Raw genomic sequence first — 19172 nt, forward strand, 5'->3', positions numbered from 1 at the left:
GTAGAGAGCAGAGCCCCGCACACTTCAGTCCATCCTCCTGCTTCTATAGACACCAGGGACCTGCTTCCACGGCAGCCACGCATCACACCCACCCACGCTGCCTCCATCCTGTTTGACAGATGTGGTGTCAGTTTCTCTCCCTTTCCATACTTTTCTCAGCTTTCTGGTACAATACTGGTTTCATCTGTCCAAACATTTGTTTCCAAAACTATATTTTGATGTTTTCTGGTAAAGTTGAATCTGACCTTGTTGTTCTTGAGTGTAATCATTGGTTCACACCCTCTTGTAGGTTCTGTGTTCACAGTTGTGAAGGTGTCACTTGAATGAAGACCTTGGGGATGATGCACTTCCCTCGTGTTCTTGATGCTGTAAAGAGTTTTTCTTCACAAAGAACTCTGTGGTGTTCTTCAGCGTTCCTGAGAAGGCCGTGCATTCTTCTTTTTAAGACAAAGTTTGGCTCTTCTCAAGTTTTTGTTATTAATCTCAAAGGCAAAAACCAAACCTAATGATGGCCTCCTTCATCTGCTCCGAAGTCTTTTTGGCCTTATTGTCAACCAAGTGTCCAATGACGTTTGAGCCTGTGAAAATGAGGACTGCAAACAGACGATGCAAAGGTTTCGTTTAACTGCTCGATTAAGACTGACTCTTTAATTTCACATCTTGTTGCATTCATCCTGTAATGCTGCCTTATTTTCCTTTAATGTTTTCATGAAAGCAAGAACAGGGAAACTATAAAGTACACTGACATGTCAGTAATACGAGGATGTTTTTCTTCAACATTTGTTTAATGAAAAGTGACAAACACAAAATAGCAGAGAAAACAGAACATTCGAGCACAGTTAGAGGCAGCCGAAGCTGCCAGGCTGCTCAGTCGTCCTTTCACTCAATAACAGTAGAGTCCAATTCACTGAGAAACCTTTGACACTTGGCCATGAGGACTTTAATCGCCTCTGTGACCAAGACGTCTGGAGGCAGGATGCCAGTTGACTCCACAGTAACTGTAAAAGAGCAAATACAGAGCATGAATATAGCGACGCACACTGCTGCAAGGACACATCCTAGATCTCTAAAAGAACATTTAAAGTCACTTGAATTGATTTACTCAAACTAGTCCAAACAAGTGTAGAAGCAGGAAACAAGTCACAAACAACAACTGGAAGCAATAACTTCAAAATCAGGTGTAGCACTTTTTTCCCCTACAAGGTATTCACAAAACGACTCACCACTGCAGATTAGGTAACAGCAGAGACGAGATTAATCTGGTTTCTGGTTAACGGCTCAGTCACATGATCAATGTCTCTAGCTCCTCCCACCAGTGCACTGAACAAAAGCTGTGCTAATTCACGTTATGGATACAGTAAGCCAAGAAAAAGTGTGGATATGTATGCCAGCATACATCTGAAACCTCTGTGAATGTGCACATTTCTAACAACAAGACTGACCCATATGTTCATCCTTTAAGTTCTGATTGAAAGAGTGAGGGCACCACCAGATTTAGGACTCTGTGAGTGCCATGTGCCTCTCTTACATCTTCTCAGCTTCAGGTTTTGCATGGATTAAACAAAGAGATGGGGCATGTTGATTAGTGAACCTAAGAGGGACTAGGCCAGCTTTATTCCTGCTTTAATTTCATGGGAATTTGCAATTCCACCAGTGAGTCTGGATGTTGTCTTTGCAGCAGCTTCCAGCGGCACACACTGACAGCATATACACTACACACAAACTTACAGATGAAATGGTCCCGCACTCTCCCGAGCTTCACCACATTCTTCAGGTCACTGTGTCGCAGGACTTCCCTGCTGCATGTATCCAGGCGACTGTTCACAACTTTGGCCACCTTTTTGCCTTAGGTAGACAACACAATAATAACATTTACAGCATAAAATGCCTTAATGCGGAATAGAATTTTATTTTTTGAATTTATGCTCGCCTGTTAAGCCATTGTTACCATTAACATCTTCCAGGTCTATAACTCCTCGTGAGAAGCAGCATTTTAATCGCTCTGCCTTCTCTCCCTCCACTGCCTCCAGGAGGGTGATCTCTGGGAGGAGGCGGTAACTCGCTGTGGCCACTGGGGAGAACTTAGCATGGTCCTTGCCTAAATAGACAACAGAGAACACACTGTATCATTAGGCAGCAGAAAATACGGACTACAAAATATGACATTATCTGCACTGATCACCTCAAAGTGGCATGTAAACTGATGACATGATTACATACATCTAACATTCACAGAATTAGAATTACAGTAGCACTTTAAAAAGTGGTTTAGCAATATAAGATATACAAAGGTGAGATGTCAGAAGAAGCAAATTTTGGGATACTGACATTTGGTCAGGTTGTTGGTTTGTTCTAAAAACTCCCTGAAAAGCCTTCAGTGAGATTACTGACAGGGACTAGAAAGTCAGTCATCTTAAAAATAGAGAGGGTGTCTGTCTCCTGAATCCAAGCTGGGAGCTGGTTCCACAGAAGAGGGGCCTGAAAGCTGAAGGCTCTGCCTCCCATTCTACTCTTAAGTATCCTGGAACCACAAGTAAGCCAGCAGTCTGAGAGTGAAGTGCTCTGTTGGGGTGATATGGTACTATGAGGTCTTTGAGATAAGATGGGGCCTGATTATTCAAGACCTTGTAGGTGAGGAGAAGGATTTAAATTCTATTCTAGATTTAACAGGGAGCCAATGAAGATAAGATAAGATAGTGTTTATTTGTCACATGCACAGTTATACACAGTACAATGCACAGTGAAATGTATTTTGTACCTGCAACCATATATACACACACATATAAATAAGAAGAATAAAAATAAAAAAAAGTAATTCACACTATACACTATACACTATATACTATACACTATACACACTTTTTAAATTATAATATTTACATTGTGCAATAATGGTCCAGTTAGGGCTCAGAGTTGAGCAGACGGATGGCTTGTGGGTAAAAACTCTTCTTCAACCTTTCAGTCTTAGTCCTCAGGCAGCGGTAACGCCGGCCTGATGGGAGCAGGGAGAAGAGAGAGTGTCCGGGGTGGCTGGGCTGTTTTAGGATCTTCATGGCCCTCAGCCTGCACTGCTTGGTGTAAATGTCCTGCAGGTTGGGGAGGGTGGTTCTGATGGTCCGTTCAGCTGAACGAACCACCCTTTTTAGGGCCATGAAGTCCTGCTTGGTGCAGTTTCCCATCCAGGTGGTGATGCTCCCACGCATGATGCTCTCGATGGTGCAGGTGTAAAAGTTCCTGAGCACCTTGAGTGGGAGCTTGAAGTCTCTCAGCCGCCTGAGGAGGTAGAGACGCTGTCTGGCCTTCTTCACAGTGATGTTTATGTGATGAGTCCAGGACAGGTCCTGTGAGATGGTCACTCCCAGGTATTTGAAAGTGTCCACTCTTTCCACCTCAGCACCACTGATGACAAGTGGATGGTAGTCCCTCTGCTGCTTCCTGCTGAAGTCCACGATCAGTTCCTTTGTTTTGCTGACGTTGAGCAGGAGGTGGTTCTCCTGGCACCAGTTCTCCAGGCGGGAGACCTCTCTGCTGTAGGCTGTCTCCTCATTGTGAGAGATCAGTCCCACAACAGCAGTGTCGTCAGCAAACTTGATGATGACGTTGGACTCTGACGTGGCCTCGCAGTCATGGGTGTACAGTGAGTACAGCAGAGGGCTGAGCACACAGCCTTGGGGGGATCCAGTGTTGAGGGTGAGGGAGGATGAGGTGAGGTGACCCACTCGTACCACCTGTGGTCTGCTGGTCAGGAAGCTGTGAACCCACCTGCACAGGGATGGGCCCAGGCCCAGGTCCAGCAGCTTAGAGACCAGCCTGGAGGGAACTATGGTGTTGAATGCTGAGCTGTAATCTACAAACAGCACTCTCACATAGTTCCCCTTACCAGTGTCTATGTGTGAAAGGGACTTGTGGAGGAGGAAGGATATGGCGTCATCTGTGGATCTGTCTGGCCGGTATGCAAACTGTAGTGGGTCGAGGGTGGTGGGCAGTGAGGAGGTGATGAATGTCTTGATGAGTCTTTCAAAACACTTCATCACCACAGAGGTGAGCGCTATGGGCCTGAAGTCATTGGGGCTGCTGGGGTGTGGTTTCTTTGGGACAGGGACTATGATGGACTTTTTAAAGCAGGTGGGAATCACACACAGTTTCAGTGAGAGGTTGAATATCAGTGTAAACACAGGTGCCAGCTGGTCAGCGCAGGTCTTAAGGACACGTCCGCTAATACCGTCTGGTCCAGCCGCTTTCCTGGTGTTTACACGTCTAAACGCCCTCCTCACGTCGCGCTCCGTCACAGTGAGTGTCTCCGCCCCTCCGGCCGGGAGCGCAGCGGGCTGTCGGCTTCCCGACTCAAAGCGCGCAAAGAAGATGTTGAGTTCATCAGCCAGAGAAGCGTCGGCACTCACAGGGTGTGTGTGTGGTGCTTTGTAGTCCGTGATGGTGCGTAGTCCCTGCCACAGTCCCCTGGAGTCAGACTGTTGTAGTTGCTGTTCCAGTCTGCGGCCGTAGCGATGTTTAGCCTCTTTCACCGCTCTGCGGACGTTGTATGATGCAACCTTGTAGTCCTCCATGTTCCCAGAGGCGAGGCCGGAGTTGTAGGCAACGGTGCGGGACCTCAGGGCGTCGCGGACAGATTTATCCACCCACGGCTTCTGGTTGGGAAAAGTCCGGATGGTCCTCCTAAGTGCAGTGTCATCAACAACTTTCCCAATAAATCCCACAACAGTTTCCGTAAACTCCTCGATGTCTCCGCCCGCGCTGCTGCGAAACATGTCCCAGTCGGTTGAATCCAACGCACCCTGCAGAGCGGCCTCTGTTTGATCAGACCACCGTGTCACTTCTCTCACAGCAGGGGGTTCCTGCCTGAGCCGTTGTTTGTATTTCGGCATGAGAAGCACAGAGGTGTGGTCAGACTTCCCAAAAGGCGGAAGAGGCTTTGCTTTGTAGCCATCTTTGAATGGAGAATAGCAGTGGTCTAGGGTCCTCTCTCCTCTGGTGGGGCAGTCGATGTGTTGAATCAATTCCGGTATCAGCTTTTTCAAGTTTGCACTGTTAAAGTCCCCGGCTACGATGAGAGCCGCATCACGCTGGTTAGCCTGATAGGTGGAAATAGCCTCATGTAGCTCGGATAGTGCAGTGTTTGTGTCCGCCTGAGGTGGAATATAGACGGCGCTGAAGATGACCGAAGTGAACTCGCGGGGCAGGTAGTGGGGACGGCATTTCAGGGTTAGGAGCTCCAGGTTAGGGGAACATGATTGTTTCAGAAGGACAACATTCCTACTGTCACACCAGTTGTTATTAATAATTAGGCACACACCTCCTCCTCTTGATTTTCCAGACTCACTCGTTCTGTCCGTGCGATGAACACTGAAGAACTCCGACGGCTGTACGGCGTGGTCCGGTATGAGGGGGGTCAGCCATGTCTCCGTGAGACAGATGATGTTGCAGTCCCTTATGTCCCTCTGAAACTGTATCCTGGCCCTGAGTTCGTCCAGCTTGTTATCCAGTGACTGGACATTAGCCAACAGGATGCTCGGCAGTGGCGTTTGGTGCGCTCTGCGCCTCAGCCTCTCTCTTACGCCGGCTCTTTTCCCTCGGGGCCTTGTCCGTGACCTGGGTCCTTTGTTTGAGCTGGCCCACTGGAAACGCTGGATCTCCCGAGGCCAAGTCGGGTCGGGAGAAAAAGGTGTCAGAATACAGCCAGAGTGCTGTATTCTGATATTAAAAAGAGTCTGTCTGTCATACGTGATATGACACAGAGCAGGCGGAGTTATAAAGTCCAAAATTAGAGCTAAACCTAATATATACAAACAAAGCGTAGGAGCAGGTACGACGGCTGCTGACCTCACCAGCGCCATCTTGGAAGTGAGAAGAGAAGCCAATATGGGAGAAATCTGCTCTCTCTTTCTAGTCCCTGTCAGTACTCTAGCTGCAGCATTTTGGATCACCTGAAGGCTTTTCAGGAAGCTTTTAGGACAGCCTGATAATAATGAATTACAATAGTCCAGCCTAGAAGTAATAAATGCATGAATGAGCTTTTCAGCATCACTCTGAGAAAGGATGTTTCTAATTTTAGAAATATTGCGCAAATGCAAAAAAGCGGTCCTACATATTTGTTTAATATGTGCATTGAAGGACATATCCTGGTCAAAAATGACTCCAAGATTTCTCACAGTGTTACTGGAGGCCAAAGTAATGCCATCCAGAGTAAGTATCTGGTTAGACACCATGTTTCTAAGATTTGTGGGGCCGAGAACAAGAATTTCAGTTTTATCTGAATTTAGAAGCAGGAAATTAGAGGTCATCCAGGCCTTAATGTCTTTAAGACATTCCTGCAGTTTAACTCATTGATGTGTGTCATCTGGCTTCATTGATAGGTAAAGCTGAGTATCATCTGCATAACAATGAAAACTGATGCAGTGCTTTCTAATAATACTGCCTAAGGGAAGCATGTATAATGTAAATAAAACTGGTCCTAGCACAGAACCCTGTGGAACTCCATAATTAACCTTAGTGTGTGAAGAAGACTCCCCATTTGCATGAACAAACTGGAGTCTATGAGATAAATATGATTCAAACCACTGCAGTGCAGTACCTTTAATACCTATAGTATGCTCTAATCTCTGTAATAAAATGTTATGGTCAACAGTATCAAAGCTGCACTGAGGTCCAACAGGACAAGAACAGAGATTAGTCCACTGTCAGAGGCTGTAAGAAGATCATTGGTAACCTTCACTAATGCTGTTTCTGTGATGAATTCTGAAACCTACGCCACGTCTCAATCAGCTGTTCACTGCTATTGAGGGCAAGTAACGGGCGCTTCAGCAGCGTTAAAGGGCTACATGCAGTGTTGAGGCTGTCATTCTCAGCATCTACATGGATGTTAAAATCACCCACTATAATGATTTTATCTGAACTGAGCACTAAATCAGATAAAAAGTCTGAGAAATCAGACAGAAACTCTGAGTAAGGACCAGGTGGACGATAGATAATAACAAACAAAACAGGTTTTGATTTTCCCAATTAGGATGGACAAGACTAAGAGTCAGGCTGTCAAAAGAATGAAAACTTTGTCTGGGTCTTTGATTAATTAATAAGCTGGAATTGAAGATTGCTGCTACTCCTCCTCCTCGACCTGTGCTTCGAGCATTCTGACAGTTACTGTGACTCGGGGGTGTTGATTCATTTAAACTAACATATTCATCCTGCTGTAACCAGGTTTCTGTAAGGCAGAATAAATCAATACGTTGATCAATTATTAAATCATTTACTAATAGGGACTTGGAAGAGAGAGACCTAATGTTTAACAATCCACATTTAATTGTTTTATTCTTTGGTGCAGTTGATGAAGCTGTATTATTTATTGTTTTTGAATTTTTATGCTTAAATAGTTTTTTGCTGATTTTAGCTTTGGTTTTTGGTGGTCTGGGAGCAGCACCGACTCTATGGGGATGGGGTTTTGGGGGGATGGCAGGAGGAGAGAAGCTGCAGAGAGGCGTGTAAGACTGCAACTCTGCTTCCTGGTCTCAACCCTGGGTAGTCAGGTTTTAGGAGGGTTAATAAATTTGGCCAGATTTCTAGAAATGAGAGCTGCTCCATCCAAAGTGGGATGGATGCCGTCTCTCCTAACAAGACCAGGTTTTCCCCAGAAACTTTGCCAATTATCTATGAAGCCCACGTCATTTTTTGGACACCACTCAGACAGCCAGCGATTCAAGGAGAACATGCGGCTAAACATGTCGCTCCTGGTCCACATACACATTGATGTCTTAGTACTGTTGCAGGAAGGCGGAACAGGGATACATACATACATACAAACTCCACACGGAAAAACCCCAGCTGGCAGGTGGATTCAAATCCAGGAGTTTCAAGGCCTAATGGGAGCTGTTTCAAAACCAGGTGTATTCCAGACCAATAAAGTGTGATATGCATGTTGGATTAAAATAATGCAAGGACTGAAACATACAAAATGTTCTTAAATCAAAGATAACTGTATAATGGTTTTACTTGTGTGCAGTTTACCTCATGGCCAGGTGGGCGTGTTTCTCTCAAGGGTTTGTGTTTTATTGACAAATTTCCGAAAGTCTTAATTCATCAAAGAGTACACACTGAATCACTGAAAACTCAAACATTTTACATTACCTGACTTAAGACTGTTGCTAACCTAAGTTAATACACAATGTAACAATGTATTATAAGCACCTTTGGCCTCCAACTGTTATTTTGGTGCTCTAAGTGAACTTCAGACGATATATAAACAAATAAATAATTATTATAATGTAAAAAATGTCCCTGCTCCTTTTCCATGTCTGTATCGTGAGCACTGAGCCGTGTAGCCTGTCATCAAGGCACAAAGAAAGCTTACCGATTCCTTTGACACAATGCATGACGATGTCCAGCTCTTGTCCCGGTCGTAGCTGAGCTATCAGAATGTCATCATGCACGGGGCTGATACTGGAGTCTGCAAACACATCTGCCTGGTTCCCAATGGGGACCCACTTTATATCTCTGGAATAAACTGTGAGCAGATGATAGTGGACAGAGCAGAAAAAAAAAATCTCACTGATGTCTGCATTTACCCAGGAAAAGTTCTTCTTACTAAGATATGAGCGCCACTTTGTGTCATGTAAAAACACCTACCCATGTGGTTCAAATACAGCTCTCGTGGGTCTGAGGAATCTTTGCTCGCTCTGGGGTTCCTGCTGCACTTAATCTTCAGCTGCAGTTGAATTGTGTCTATTTCTGAACCTTCTTCCTCTGCAGACTCCTCCCCTAGAACCAACAAAGCAACACTTTTAAACATGTTGCTTAACATGCTGCACATCATCACTGTGAAATCAGGTGCTAAAGAAATATAACAGTGCAGAGGACACTGGAATGTTTATTTTATAAAGCTGATGAAATGATGCCTATAAGCATGTCTATTTTTCTCTTCAAATAAAAGAGCATCCACAGCACAAAACTGCTGACAGATGATGGGCTCCACATTCATGTGGATCATATTTTGACAAGTATCACAACCTAAGCACCGTTACAGGCCAAGCACCACCCCCACCTCCTTCATGAGGAGGATCTGCCCTGCTGAAGGGCAAATGACAACTGGGTCAACAGCCAAACACTGATGTTATTAATCCCTCCTTTTGTGCCATGGCATAAGAAAAATAACTGAACTCATTCAGATCATTAAACTTTGAACAATTAGCCAGCAAAAGGTTATTCAGCATTTAGTCACCTTATTAGCTAATAAGCTGATGGCAATCCACAAGGCTGGTATCAATGTTTGGCTGACAAACAGGACTCAAATATCTATCTGCTAGGCACTGTAACACACCACCATGAAAACCCCCAGAGCTCATGGGTGTGTGTGAGTGCTGACAGGTCTAGTTTTAATTATGCCAAAACAGGTCTGATCCATTTGGTTGATATGAGTTTGAAAGGTGGAGCAACACCTTGAGCTCATTGTTAAGTTTCTCAGATCTTTCTGCCGTTTTTGTGGCACAGTCTTTATCATTTTATTCAGTTGCCAATGCTGAAAGATAGATCTATCCTGCCTCCATGAGAAACAAAGAGGATTCTGATTTGAAAAGCATCATTATGACTTCGGGGATCAAACCACCGACCTTCCGATTAGCAGATGATCTGCTCTACCTCCTGAGCTACAGCCACTGTGGCCAGCTACCTTATGTGTGAGTGGTTCAACATGATGTTTTACCAGTGTTTCTGTACTCAAACAGACGAGGGTCAGCTTTGATGGGGATGAGGCCTAATCTGTGGGCCAGGACTTCATCTTGGACGATGGATGTATTACTATAGATGAACACCTTTTCTATAGCCATGGTAGGTACCTGAACACAAAAATAATGCACAGCTTTCAAAATATATTAGCATAAAATGAATAAAATAAACATGTAAATTGACCAAATGTACCATTTCTTCACATACTAAAGTCACTTAGATACTGGAAGTTGAAGTACAGGTCTGAGACCCTAGTGACACAACAAAACACGACTGAACGGGAATCTAACCTCAGCCAGTAAGATCCTTCTGAAGGCATTGGCAATGGCTGCATCAATCCCCACCATGTCGAACTCCATACTGTTTTCATCCAGATGCACTACGTCAACTCTGAAATTCTGCAAAGAACCAGGAGAGCAGTGCCATCACACACATCTGTTACAGGCAGCATTTAGCATGTTACTCATGCTTTTCTAGTCTGTACAGATCTGTGTCCAAATGCATAAAAAAAATTCAGGCTCTTTTTGGCTCCATGCTTTTCAGACAGGAAAAGTACGGAAACATCTGGTGACTAATGTCAAAGTTCCTCTGGCCTTGTTTGGTGTGTCTCCCAGGTGGCTTGTGGCAAACTTTAAACGAGACGTTTTATGTATATCTTTGAGAAGTTTAATAACCAGCCTGGTCTCCCAAAATGCAAAAGAATATCAAACTCTAAGATGATGGTTTTCATAAGCAGTTATTGTGATAGCTTGAGGAGGAGGTCACATGAGGATTTTTAAAACCATGCCACAGATGTTCCACGCTTATGGTTTCTATTGTGAGTTTTGGCCTTTTATGTGAACATGACCTGGAACCTTCTGTCAGTGTGGTGCACATTTTTAAAGGGGACATATGCAAAATCCACTTTTTTAGCCCTTAAATACATTTTTTTGTGTACCTTGAGTGTGTCGGAGTGCAGGAAATTTAAATGTATTCTCTCCCGGTGCTGCGTAGATACAGTGCCTTGCAAAAGTATTCGGCCCCCTTGAACTTTTCAACCTTTTGCCACATTTCAGGCTTCAAACATAAAGATATAAAATTTTAATTTTTTGTGAAGAATCAACAACAAGTGGGACACAATCGTGAAGTGGAATGAAATTTATTGCATGTGTCAAACTTTTTTAACAAAAAAAACACTGAAAAGTGGGGCGTGCAGTATTATTTGGCCCCCTTGCGTTAATACTTTGTAGCGCCACCTTTTACTGCAGTTACAGCTGCAAGTCACTTGGGGTATGTCTCTATCAGTTTTGCACATGGAGAGACTGAAATTCTTGCCCATTCTTCCTTACAAAACAGCTCGAGCTCAGTGAGGTTGGATGGAGAGCGTTTGTGAACAGCAGTCTTCAGCTCTTTCCACAGATCCTCGATTGGATTCAGGTCTGGACTTTGACTTGGCCGTTCCAACACCTGGATACGTTTATTTGTGAACCGTTCCATTGTAGATTTGGCTTTATGTTTTGGATCATTGACTTGTTGGAAGATAAATCTCCGTCCCAGTCTCAGGTCTCTTGCAGACTCCAACAGGTTTTCTTCCAGAATATTCCTGTATTTGGTCCCATCCATCTTCCCATCAATTTTGACCATCTTCCCTGTCCCTGCTGACAAATAGCAGGCCCAAACCATGATGCTGCCACCACCATGTTTGACAGTGGGGATGGTGTGTTCAGGGTGATGAGCTGTGTTGCTTTTACGCCAAACATATCGTTTTGCATTGTGGCCAAACAGTTGGATTTTGGTTTCATCTGACCAGAGCACCTTCTTCCACATGTTTGGTGTGTCTCCCAGGTGGCTTGAAGCAAACTTTTAACGAGACTTTTATGGATATCTTTGAGAAATGGCTTTCTTCTTGCCACTCTTCCATAAAGGCCAGATTTGTGCAGTGTAAGACTGATTGGTGTCCTATGGACAGACTCTCCCACCTCAGCTGTAGATCTCTGCAGTTCATCCAGAGTGATCATGGGCCTCTTGGCTGCATCTCTGATCAGTCTTCTCCATGTTTGAGATGAATGTTTAGAGGGACGGCCGGGTCTTGGTAGATTTGCAGTGGTCTGATACTCCTTCCATTTCAATATGATTGCTTGCACAGTGCTCCTTGAGATGTTTAAAGCTTTGGAAATCTTTTTGTATCCAAATCCGGCTTTGAACTTCTCCACAACAGTATCTGGGACCTGCCTGGTGTGTTGGTCTTCATGATGCTCTCTGCACTTTGAACAGAACCCTGAGACTATCACAGAGCAGGTGCATTTATACGGAGACTTGATTACACACAGGTGGATTCTATTGATCATCATCAGTCATTTGGGACAACATTGGATCATTCAGAGATCCTCACTGAACTTCTGGAGTGAGTTTGCTGCACTGAAAGTAAAGGGGCCCAATAATATTTCATGCCCCACTTTTCAGTTTTTTATTTGTTAAAAAAGTTTGACACATCCAATAAATTTCATTCCACTTCACGATTGTGTCCCACTTGTTGTTGATTCTTCACAAAAAATTAAAATTTTATATCTTTATGTTTGAAGCCTGAAATGTGGCAAAAGGTTGAAAAGTTCAAGGGGGCCGAATACTTTCGCAAGGCACTGTATCTTTATTTTCTTTTTGGGTCATAATTTTCAGTCTATTCAGTTTTCTCTATACCCTGTTACGTTTTCTTGTCTATTACGTCACAGTATTTGCTGTGGAACGGCTAAACAACATAGACACACACACATATATATATATATATATATATATATACACGTGGGCTACGAAAGACGTGGGCCGGGTCCTTCGCAGGATGCGGCCCCTAATTTGGACATTGTGCATCGATATAATCTGTATGCCTGGAACTCGTGCACTGAGAAACGTTCCACGGTGCAAAGTGCGATTAAAATGCGTTAAAAATTTTAACGCGTTAATTTCCCCGTAATTAATTAATTGAAATTAACGCGTTAAAGTCCCACCCCTAATATATATATATATATATATATATATATATATATATATATATACGTAGACGCCACATTGAGTGCTGACTCGTACGTCAACGTCGCCGCCATTTTGGAGGAGGCAAAAGCAGCAAACGTAACATGAGAGAGATGCTGCTGCACTCTGGTGCTGTGTGGAGTTGTTCGAAACATTTTACAGTCAAAACAGGATCACATGGGATTACCTTTCACAGGTAAGACTGAAGAATTGTTTTTGACCATATTTGGCCATTCTAACATTTCAAAACAAAAGTATTTTTTTGTGCCTAACAGTTTCCCAGTGTACATTAGTGCATATTTGTGTGAATGAATGCATTAACTTAAATAACTTTGTAGAAAGGTGCTTTATGAAGATCAGTCCATTCACTTGTATTACTTCACAGCGCAGCTTTGCCTCCTCCAATATGGCAGACACACAGTTACGTCACATCAGCGGGCCAACCCAGTCAACGAGGCGTCTACGTATAATATGTCTATGCTAAATAAGGTCATGGACGCCCGGCTAGCCAATTTCGTAAATCCGCCATTTTTTTTCGCAGTGATTTTGTAGTCCAAGTTCAATTATGTCGAAGTTTCAAGCAGACAAGTCCAAATGTTCGGTTGTTGGTGTATTAACCCACACAATTCCTTACATCACCCCCCCCCCCCCCGGCATCAGAGCCTCTTCGAAGTTCCTGTTTCTCTGCTGGTAGATAATCACATCACTGCTATCAAACTACAAAAATGGCCAAACGGGGTGGAGTGGAACACTCTGTGACCTGGAGGGGGCGGGGCGTGAAACATCTCATTCACATTTAAAGAGACCGCACCAAAACGAGCTGCTCTAAGACGCCTCAGAACAGGTTAACAGAGGGGTCTGTGGAGCTGCAATAACGAGGAATTCAGACCAAATCATTGCAGTTCTACTTTATATAGACCACAATGAATGATTTACATCTGAAAAGGAAGGATTTAAAAGCATGATATGTGCCCTTTAAGCATTTTTTTTTTGTTCCCAATTACGAATAAGGAGAGCTGATGTATTTAAATGTCTCCATTCCTGTTTACCTGCTGTATGCTAATGTTAAGGACGCATACAGCTGCTCCCCCCTCCCCCCTTTAGGGAGGTCAGACAACAACTTGGCACATAGCCAAGTTGTGTGTCTGCCAGTGGCACATAGCCACCAGTGGCTATGTGCCACTGGCGAAAAGTCAGCCTGTGACCACACGGACAATTAAGAGATGGTCTGACGACACTTATGAAGCACTGCAGGACTGCTTTGAGGTGACAGACTGGCCGGCACTCTGTGAGCCTCATGGACAGGACATCGACAGGCTCACAGAATGCATCACAGACTACATTAACTTCTGTGTGGACACCATTGTTCCTACCAGGATTGTAAAATGCTACCCAAACAACAAGCCGTGGGTAACAAAGGACATTAAAGCACTTCTCAACAATAAGAAAAAGGCCTTCAGGGCTGGCAACAGGGAGGAGGTGAGAACGATCCAGAGGGAACTTAAAACAACAATTAGGGAGGCTAAAAACAATTATAGAAGGAAGCTGGAGCTGAAACTCCAGCAGAACAACATGAGGGAGGTATGGAGTGGAATAAGAACCATCACTGGCTTCAGGACCAGCAACAACAGGGGAATGGAGGGCAGTGTGGACAGGGCCAATGAGCTAAGGTGCCGTTTACACGAGACCGTTTTCATTTTGAAACGGTGTCGTTTTGATGCGTTTCGCCCTTCTGTTTACACGACAACAGAGTGAAAACGATGTGTTTCAGAAACGGGGTCCAGAGTGGAGCGTTTCAGAAACGCACCGGCTTGCGTTTTCGTGTAAACACTTGAAACCGGGATGATTTGAAAACGCTCGACTCGCACATGCGCACTATGGTTGCGACGGCCACAGTTTTTCGCGCACGCGCAAACTGATAAACAGTACTCGCGGATTCACGAGTGCTTCTTATGCTTTTCCTGTGTTTTTACCGTTTTGTAATTCAGCGTTGTGTGCAGCAGCGATCCAACCTCATCATCGGTCCACACAAAACCTCTCACATTGGCCGTTTTGTAAGTAATGAACAATTTGCCGCACTACCTACTGTGTCACTCCACGCATGCGCGTCTTGCATAAACAAACTTTGCAAAGAGAAAACCAACGCCAACTTGTGGCCTGGCATGAGAACTACATCGTTTTCATCGTTTCACATGTCCTCGTGTAAACGCGGATCGTTTCTGAAACGCCATCGTGTAAACGAAAGGCTGAAACGCATCAAAACGACACCGTTTCCAGTGAAAACGGCTTCGTGTAAACGGCACCTAAATCTGTTCTTTAACAGGTTTGACACTGCAGGCTCTGTCATCCCTCGTCCAGACAGCTCTGCTGCCGGTCTCCAGAAGTCCACTCCACCCCCACCCACCCCCACACTTCACAATAGCCTGCTTCCTTCCTGTGATGGCCCTCTTGACGTCTCCACCCCTCCCCCACCCGCCACCTCTACAGTTAGTCTCACTGCTGACCAGGTGAGAAGACAACTTAAGAGACTCCACAAAAACAAGGCTGCAGGCCCTGACGGGGTCTCCCCCAGGGTGCTTAAAGCCTGTGCCACCCAGCTTTGTGGAGTACTGCACCATGTCTTCAATATGAGCCTGGATCTTCAGAGGGTCCCTGTGATGTGGAAGACATCTTGCATCATTCCGGTCCCGAAGATGACGCGACCCAGTGACGTCAAGGATTACAGGCCAGTGGCACTGACTTCCCACATAATGAAGACCATGGAGAGGCTCGTCCTGGATCAGCTCCGGCCCATGGTCCAGTCATTTCTGGACCCCCTCCAGTTCGCCTACCAGCCCCGCCTGGGAGTTGAGGACGCCATTATCTACCTGCTAAACCGAGTCTACGCTCACCTGGATAAGCCGGCCAGCACTGTGAGGGTCATGTTCTTTGACTTCTCAAGTGCATTCAACACCATTCAGCCTGCTCTTCTGGGTGATAAGTTGACAGGGATGCAGGTAGGTGCTCCCCTTGTGTCCTGGATTGTTGACTACCTGACTGGCAGACCACAGTATGTACGCCTGCAGCACTGTGTGTCTGACAGAGTAGTTAGCAACACTGGAGCCCCACAAGGGACTGTCCTCTCTCCCTTCCTCTTCACCCTCTACACCACAGACTTCAGCTACTGCTCAGAGACCTGCCATCTTCAAAAGTTTTCTGATGACTCTGCAATAGTTGGATGTATCAGCAGGGGTGATGAGGATGAGTACAGGAGGACAGTGAAGGACTTTGTCACATGGTGCAAGCGGAACCATCTAGAGCTCAACGTGACAAAGACAAAGGAACTGGTGGTGGACTTGAGGAAAGACAAGGCACCGGTGGCCCCTATGTCCATCGGAGGGGTCAGTGTGGACACCGTTGAGGACTACAAATATCTGGGAGTACACATTGACAACAAACTGGACTGGGCTAAGAACACTGATGCCCTATACAGGAAGGGCCAAAGTCGCCTCTATTTTCTGAGACGCCTGAGGTCCTTCAACATCTGCCGGACTATGCTCAGGATCTTCTATGAGTCTGTGGTGGCGAGTGCCATCCTCTATGCTGTTGCATGCTGGGGCAGCAGACTGAGGGCGGCAGACGCCAACAGACTCAATAAACTGATCCACAAAGCCAGTGATGTGGTGGGAGTGGAGCTGGATTCGCTTATGGCAGTGTCGGAGAGGAGGATGCTGTCTAAGCTGCAGGCCATTATGAACAATGGCTCCCACCCACTCTACAACACAGTGATGGGACACAGGAGCACATTCAGTGCAAGACTCATCCCACCAAAATGCACCACAGAGCGCCACAGGAGGTCATTTCTACCTGTGGCCATCAGACTATAACTCCTCCCTTAATAGGTGACATTGTGGTTCATCAGTGTCATTCATTTATCAGTATTCAATTATCAGTATTCATTTGGTGTGTGTGCCTGCAATTGTACATAAAATTGTTTAAATTTCCATATACATTGTATATACACTTATACATTGTACAAAAAAAAAAAAGACTGTGCATATATATATAATGACACCTATTTAAAAAAAATTTTTTTGCACTCACAAGTTTCATATGTGTATAGATTTAGATGTGTATATAGTCAAATTATCTCTTTAGTCTTTATATTGTTATGCCTTTAGTGTATGTTATTGTGTTTTTGGTTTACACATTTAAATGAAATGGTTGCAGCTGTAACAACAGAAATTTCCCTCTGGGATCAATAAAGTATTCTGATTCTTGTACACCTCAGATTTCCAGTACAACAGTGAAACGTGCCACCTGCAGAAGTTCTCTGATGAAGCTGCAGTGGTTGGGTGTATTCAGTGTGGGCAGGAGTCGGAGTACAGGGAGCTGGTGAGGAGCTTTGTGGAGTGGTCCAGCAGAAATCACCTCCTTCTCAATGTCAGCAAGACAAAAGAGATGGCGGTGGACTTCTGGAGGAATAAAACTGCGACTAAGCCCATTAAACATCTTGGGAGAGGAGGTGGAAACAGTGGACAGCTGCAGGAACCTGTGCGTTCACCTGAATGACAGACTGGATTGGAGGACCAACAGTGATGCTGTGTATAGGAAGGGGATAAGCAGACTCTACTTTCTAAGGAAGCTCAGATCCTTTAACGTGTGCAGCAAGATGTTGGAGATCTTCTGCCAGTCTGTGGCAGTGAGTGCCATCTACTCTGCTGTTGTCTGCTGGGGGGGGCAGCATCAGTGCCAGAGATGCCAGTAGGATCAACAAACTGATTCACAAGGCTGGAACCATCATAGGTCAGAATTTGGAGACGTTTGAGTCGGTGAGGGACAGGAGGTCACTGAACAAACTGCTCTCCATCGTGGACAACCATGAGCTGAGCTCCTTCTCCTGAGACTGCTTCAATCATATAGAACGTGTCAGGAACTCATTCCTACTGTTCTCCATAAAACTGCTGTTACGCCCCAGTCTAGGGGAAAGGGGAACAACACAAGGTTCGGAAAGGTGTCCCCGCCCCGGGTATAACAACTCTTCTCTCTCTGACAGGTGAACACACCTGTCTTCTTGGAGCTGTCCCTCAGATTCCTAGTGTACATATTATTTATTAATGCAAAATATTAATGCACAGTGTCAGTCTTACTATGACTCTTCTTTACCTACTTTTATACAGTTTGTTTTTATAACTGTTGAATATGTATAGTTTCTGTATAGTCTGTGTCATTTCACCGTGTTGTTTATTTATTGTAGACTGTAATATTTTCTTGCTGCTGTAACATAATAACTTCCCTTGTACACAAAAGGCATCAGCATAAGCTGACACCCCGACAACTGCACCACAGCCACATTTACCTTCTGAAAGTTCTCCATGTTCCAGCTGTCATCATACCCAGGGTAGTTTCCAGGGAAATCTGTGGTATGAACCTGAGGGCAGCAGAACAGATAATAACTATAATCACAGTGAGAGCTGCTGCCTCATTCACACACAGCTCCGTCCGATTTATTAATATCAATCCCCGCAGAAATAAATCAGGCTTTCGCCTCCATCGCGCATTACTCTACGCTGTTCATTATGAATGCAGCCCATCAGACACGTTCATGTTACCGATCAGTTATAGTGACAGTCACGTGGGTTTCCATCCAGCGAGTTCCCGAGTGTCCCGGAGGACCCGCTGCTCTCCTGCAGCACAACATTAAACCCACTTACGTTCTTCACGCCAAACTCTCCGAGGATCACTCGACTCCGAATTTCCTCCACGTTCTTCATGGTCGCTGCCATTTTGCCGTGTGGGCGGGGACTCTACGACTCCGCCCACACTTCCGTCACAGCTGTTTCGTGCGCGGCTCGCGCAGCGTGAATCCTGGATTTCTCTGTTGTGGGGCGTTTACATTCTGAGCACAGCTTATCTGCTGTGCTCAGAATAACTATAATCACAGTGAGAGCTGCTGCCTCATTCTCAGTGAACCGGACTGCATCATCGCGTATGTTATACAGCATGTTCACTGTGCTCATAGGCAGTGCTCTACCCGAGTCACTGCATATGCTGCAAGCAGGTTCAGGTCCTCTGTGTCATGCGTCTGCACAGGTGCGTCACAGACAGCCAGCCTCATGATGCCAGCCTGAGAACAGGGAAGTGGGTGGGATAGGGTTCATTATCATCATCATCATCATCAGCTGCTTCCCGCCGTGCGGGGTCCTCTCCCCTCGCTGTCTCTCTCCTCTTCCTCCCCTGCTCCTGTTTCCGTCCCGCACCGAGTTCCCGGTAGAATAACACCTGGATTTGTAGGTGTTTTCACACATAAATATTAACCGTTTTTCTTAAAAGGCAGAAGTTCAAGTTCTCCAAATGTTCTACAATAAAAGCCTTGTTTAAAAAAAATTCGAGCGCTTCTGACTCTGGAGGGCTTTTAATTTGAAAAAGATACAGGAAATGTTGAGTTAATATAAACAGTG

The 19172-nt window shown here is 45.1% G+C and overlaps 1 protein-coding gene across 2 annotated transcripts; it reads right to left on the reverse strand.

The window, feature by feature from the left end:
* Nucleotides 1-696: 696 nt before the first annotated feature.
* Nucleotides 697-18515, reverse strand: polr1c (RNA polymerase I and III subunit C). Of its 2 annotated transcripts, none has more exons than XM_030725424.1 (9): nucleotides 18324-18373; nucleotides 18071-18167; nucleotides 10020-10127; nucleotides 9707-9839; nucleotides 8635-8766; nucleotides 8360-8512; nucleotides 1949-2098; nucleotides 1729-1845; nucleotides 697-998 (listed from the first exon to the last, which is right to left on the reverse strand). In XM_030725424.1, exons 1-9 carry the CDS (start codon nucleotides 18356-18358, stop codon nucleotides 880-882), a joined length of 1044 nt encoding a protein of 347 aa, XP_030581284.1. In that variant the 5' UTR covers nucleotides 18359-18373; the 3' UTR covers nucleotides 697-879. The 2 variants fall into 2 exon arrangements, with proteins under 2 accessions (XP_030581284.1, XP_030581285.1); XM_030725425.1 differs by lacking the exon at nucleotides 18324-18373 and adding an exon at nucleotides 18426-18515 and having other exon boundaries at nucleotides 699-998; nucleotides 18071-18142.
* Between the last annotated feature and the right edge of the window lie 657 nt (nucleotides 18516-19172).

Source organism: Archocentrus centrarchus, unplaced genomic scaffold (assembly GCF_007364275.1).
Source record: "Archocentrus centrarchus isolate MPI-CPG fArcCen1 unplaced genomic scaffold, fArcCen1 scaffold_55_ctg1, whole genome shotgun sequence".
In the NCBI taxonomy this organism is placed as follows: Eukaryota; Metazoa; Chordata; class Actinopteri; order Cichliformes; family Cichlidae; genus Archocentrus; species Archocentrus centrarchus.

Coding starts and splice junctions, on each gene's coding strand:
- polr1c (XM_030725425.1), bottom strand. CDS start 18,497: ATGGCAGCGACCATGAAGAACGTGGAGGAAATTCGGAGTCGAGTGATC. Junction 8,767..9,706: donor GTTTGAGTACAGAAACACTG/GTAAAACATCAT, acceptor TGTTGGTTCTAG/GGGAGGAGTCTGCAGAGGAA. Junction 999..1,728: donor AGTGCGGGACCATTTCATCT/GTAAGTTTGTGT, acceptor GCTCTTTTACAG/TTACTGTGGAGTCAACTGGC.